Source organism: Rhincodon typus, chromosome 5 (assembly GCF_021869965.1).
Source record: "Rhincodon typus isolate 14 chromosome 5, sRhiTyp1.1, whole genome shotgun sequence".
Classification (NCBI taxonomy): Eukaryota; Metazoa; Chordata; class Chondrichthyes; order Orectolobiformes; family Rhincodontidae; genus Rhincodon; species Rhincodon typus.
The window spans coordinates 52793634-52798883 of NC_063336.1; the positions used below are offsets into that span (position 1 = coordinate 52793634).

The 5250-nt window shown below is 40.5% G+C and overlaps 1 protein-coding gene across 1 annotated transcript in view; it reads left to right on the forward strand.

The window, feature by feature from the left end:
• Positions 1-3859: 3859 nt before the first annotated feature.
• The window catches only part of LOC109936180 (heparan sulfate glucosamine 3-O-sulfotransferase 5), a 13726-nt gene continuing 12335 nt past the window's right edge, over positions 3860-5250 (forward strand). Inside the window, exon 1 of the mRNA XM_020534809.2 lies at positions 3860-3966. Coding sequence (XP_020390398.1) covers positions 3860-3966 — 107 coding nt within the window. The remainder of the gene's footprint in view (positions 3967-5250) is intronic.

The following is a 5250-nucleotide window of genomic DNA, read 5'->3' on the forward strand; positions in this document are numbered from 1 at the left end:
GGTATGGGTGGGAAGGTTATTTGAAATTGGAGAACTCAATATTGAGTCCTCCAGGCTGTCGGGGGCCTAGGCGAAAGATAAGGTGTTGTTCTTCAAATTCGCATTCTGAGTCACTGCGACACTGGAGGAGGCCAAGGACGGACATGTTGGAGGGGGATTTGTGTTGGGGGGGTGAGTGGTGTTGTTGAAATGGGCAGTGACCAGGAGGTTAGGTTGACCGTTACAGGCCAGACAAAGATGCTCTGTGAAACAGTCACCTAGTCTACGTTTGGTCTCACCGGTGCAGAGAAGACCACATCGGAAGCACCGGATGCAGTAGACTAGGTTAGAGGAGATGCAGGTGAAGCTCTGTCTCACTTAGAAGGGCAGTTTAGGTCCCTGGGTGGAGGTGAGGGAAGTGGTGTGTGGGCAGGTGTTGCATCTTTTATGGTTACAGTGGAAAGTACCCGGTGGATTGGAGAGGTTGGTGGGGAATGTGGTGCAAACTAAGGAGTGGCGAAGGGAACGGTCCTTACGGAAGGCAGGGAGGGGTGGGGAGTGGAAGATTTTCTTGGTGGTGGGGTCTAATTGGAATTGGCAGAAGTATTTGAAGATGATACGTTGGATGTGGAGGCTGGTGGGGTAGAAAGTGAGAACAAGGGAGACACTATCTTTTTTATGTTTGGGAGGGGAGTGGTTAAGAGCTGTGGAGTGGGGAATGGAGGAGGCATGTGGAGGGCTGTCTGCATGACAGAGGGGGGAAAAGAGAGTTGTTTGAAAAAGGCAGGCATCCAGGAGGGTTGGGAGTGGAATGTCTCCTCGTCAGAGCCAATGCGACGGAGACAGAGGAATTTGGAAAACGGGATGGAGCTTTTGCAGGATAGAGGGTGGAGGGAGGTGTAGTATAGGTAACTATGGGAGTCTGTGGGTTTATTGTAAATGTCGGCCTGTAAACTGTCGCCAGAAATGGAAATGGAGAGGTCAAGAGAGGGGAGGGAGGTGTTTGAGATAAATCAAGTGAACTTGAGGGCAGGGTGGAAGTTGTTAGTGAAGTTGATGAACTGCTCCAGTTCAGCCTGGGTGCAGGATGCAGCACCGATACAGTCATCAATGTAACGGCAGAAGAGTTGGGGAACAGTAATAGTGTACGTACTGAAGAGGGACTGTTCAATATAACTGACAAACATGGCAACCCCCTGGATTTGGAGAAAGTGGGAAGATTTGAAGGAAAATTTATTGAGGGTGAGGACTAGTTTGGCGAGGTGGAGTCGAGTATTGGTGGGGAGGGACTGGATGGGTCGTTTGGAGAGGAAAAGTTTAAGGGCCTGTAGGTCATCCTTGTGGGGTATGGACGTGTATAGAGACTGCATGTGCATAGTAAAGATGAAAAGCTGGGGGCCAAGGAAATGAAAGTTTCCAAAGTAGTGGAGGGCGTGGTTCGTGTCCCAGATGTAGATGGGGGGTATCTGGACCAAGGGGGAGAGAATGGAGTCGAGGTAGATCCTTCCCAGGACACCTATACCAGGCATATACCAACAGTGTGAATCCATGGTCCCACTCATCCCCATGGCTCCTCATAACCGCTATGCCAACAGTACCAACTCCTTCCCACCATGTCCCTAATCATTCCCCTTGCCCATTATAGCTCCTGTGCCAAATTAGTATTATCATCAAGTATCCAAACTAAGAGCCATTCTGACATTAAATAAAATAAATTTCTAAATATCTATTATAGCCTTAACTATATAACAAACCCTCATTGATAAATCATTCAATACATTTAAAGACCTTCAAGTATTTAATTCCTTAAAAAAATTATATTCATGGTCCTACATCAAAGACTGATAATCCTTGAATAATCCTTTGAAATAATCACCAAACTGTGAATTTTCAGTCCCCCACTATGGTAAGGATTTTATGGAAGAAATCACGCAGTAATAGTACTATAATGATAACCCTTTGGTTTATGTCAAAAAATAGCCATTGTGAAGCTTCAACTCAGAGGCAAAGCAGGATAATTTTCTTCTCCACAATTTAAAAGGCAAGTGATTTAAATGATTTCATCCTTAACAGTTCTACAGTCCTTGTTTGCCATTTATGAGCATTCATCTCTCTACTATTAAAAATTATGTCAGAATTGGGGCAGCACTTCCAGATCCTTATTCTCAGCACCATTTGGATAAGATGCAGCATCTCTGGAACTCCAGGAAAATCGGAGCCAAAGTGTACCTAAAGAAAGCTAAAGTGGGAAACAAATATAAAGACAGTAAATATCACGTAATTTTCAAAGATAACATAAATTATACACTGCATAAATAGACAGGACTCATTGAGTACAGACTAAAAGGACAATAAGAAAAGCAGAAACAGATATTGCTGGAAAAGCTCAGCCGGTCTGGCAGCACCCGTGAAGAGAAATCAGAGTTAACGTTTCAGGTCAGGTAACGCTTCCTCAGAACTGACCCCAAAATGTTAACTCTGATTTCTCTTCACAGATGCTGCCAGACCTGCTGAGCTTTTCCAGCAATTTCTGTTTTTGTTTCTGATTTACAGCATCGGCAGTTCTTTTGGTTTTATTCAGTAAGAAAAGCAAGTTAGTTGTTCAATGGAAGTCCTTTTTGACATTCTTAGAGTTCCTTTCAAACACAGAAGCAAACTGGAGGTGGAAGTCTGAAATGAGAACACAAAATGCTGAAGTTATTTAACATGTCAGGCGACAAATGTGGAGAGGAAAACAGAGTTACCATTTTACATCTGTGACTTTTTATCTGAACGGTTCTGATTAAGGGTATGTTCTGGTACATTGAGGCTATTCTGAAGCATTTAGGCTACTTACAGGATTTTAGGTCCAACAGTGTTTATTGGTAATATTGCTTTATGAACAAGTTTTCACAAAAATCAAGAAGGCAAAATAAAGTAGGATTTGAAATACTGGATTAGCAAATATTGAGCTGTGCAAGAAATAATAGATTTCAAAGAAGTTATTTCAACATCTATGGCAAAGTGAACTGAATCAATAAGCAACATGGTGAAGTTGAGGCGTGTATCAATTTTGTTCCAATTGTCTTGTTCATCTGATACTACTGTAATAAACCTTTTGAAACTGATAACAATGTCACAACTGAAAAAAAAATCAAAAGGCCAAAAACAATTGATTTCTCCATCTGCTGTACACAGAAGTGGCCTACAAATGTTGTGATTGATAAGAGTTATCTTCAAGGGAATTTGTTAAGTTCTGTAAATTGGAGCCATACATTTTTGTTAAGTGCCAAAAAGTTAAATATTCAAGGGGCCATCCTGGAATTTTTACACTGTATTATCATTTTTCCAGGGAGGTATTAGGGTAATGGCGATGTTACTAGACTAGTAATCCAGAACTCTGGGCTAATGTTCTGGGAATGTGGGTTCATATCCCACCACGGCAGATGATGACATTTGAATTCAATAATAATCTAAAAGAAAATAGCATAATGGCAACTATATTGCCACTGTCAATTACCATTAAAAACCCATATGGCACATTAATGTCCTTTAGGGAAGGAAATCTGCCATTCTTGCTTGGTCTGGCCTACATGTGACTCCTGACCAACAGCAATATTGTTCACTCTTACATGCTCTCTGGACAATAAATCTTGGCCTAGCCAGTCACACCCATACCCCATGAATGTTTTTATTTAAAAAGAATTGGGTGAAAAATATATGATTAATTATAACATATTAATTTATTTTATTTTAAGTTTATCTAACTTTTACCAAACAAACAATTGATCAGCTAACTTCTCATTGATGATAACTAATGGTTTTCCACATTTCTAACTGGTTCCTTTACTCTCTGGTCACTACAGGCTGAAGAAGCAGTCCTGAAGATTGATGGAGGGCCATGCTATTCAAACAGCAGGTGTTGCTGAGACAGAAGCTCTTTGTGCTGGGCAGCCTTGCTATTGGAAGTCTCTTATACATAGTTGCCAGAGTTGGGAGCTTGGATAGGTTAGTATCCTTACACTGTTTTCACATGGAAAGAGTAACAGTTATGTTGCATTACCTGTATTTCTTTTCATACATGTTTTACTTCCTCAAATTTGTGCTTTAGTTGAAATTGTGGTTGAATGTGATTTGACATGCACTTGTTCAGGATCTCTAAGAGCCTTCCTGAAGACAAGATGTTTTTCCAGTCTAATGGAGGAAAACTGTGAGTGAAAGACAACCTGAGGTTCACACAACTCCTGTTCTTTCACTATTGTAGCAGCATAGGGATAAGCCAATAGCAAGCTGACAAGGATAGAATGGATGTGAGACAGGAGCCTAAAAGTAACACATTAATTAAAGTGAGCAGGTATTATACAAATTATTTCATTGTGGAGTCAAACAATTTGCTGTTTTACAGTATCACAAGAGCACCATACCTCTAAAGCAATCTATTCAATTTTCTCTAAATTTTGATCGAAATTTTAAAATTAAAAATATTTAGAATTAGTTTACAATGGTAATTAGAAAATGCTTAGATTATCAGAAATTCTGCTGAATTTATTCCAACGGTTCTACAGTTGGACCATAAAAAACAACAGCATTTCAAGTAAATCCACTTATGAATCCATCTTTAACACAATCAATGCTTTTTTTTTTATACTTTACATATGCAGAAGTAGACCATTTTATGGAAGTTTCCAAACCATATTACTGAGGCAACGCTTCTGTTTGCTCAATATGGACGAGGTAATTGTATGCCCCTACACACCCTGACTGTAAGCACTTGACTAAATCCAAAGAGTTGGAGAACCTCGGTTTATGCCCCACGACAGCCCACCTCCACACCCCAAGAGCTTTCACGAATATTGCTTCAGTCTAACCAGCCGGAACTACAGCATTTATCACCACTGACCTCAGACAAGTTACCTGCTGCTGCCCCTACAAGGATCATATTATCCAAGTAAATGAAGTAAGATTATATCTACATGACAGCTTAAATAATATTTGCCTCATTGTGTAATTCATGACATTTCCAATTACTGACATTTCCACCTTCTGGCTCCTATGGTCTGCGCAGCTTTATTTATTGGCAAAACTAAACATACAGGGTTCCTTACATTTTTGCTTTCGTTAAGTTTCACAATAAATAAACCACTAACTTATGCCTTTCACCTTATCTTCCTTTTGACCTATGTCCCTTGACTCATCATTCCTTGCTCAAAACATATTACAGAACTGGATGAACACAGCAGGCCAAGCAGCATCAGAGGAGCAGGAAAGCTGACGTTTCGGTTTCTGAAGAAG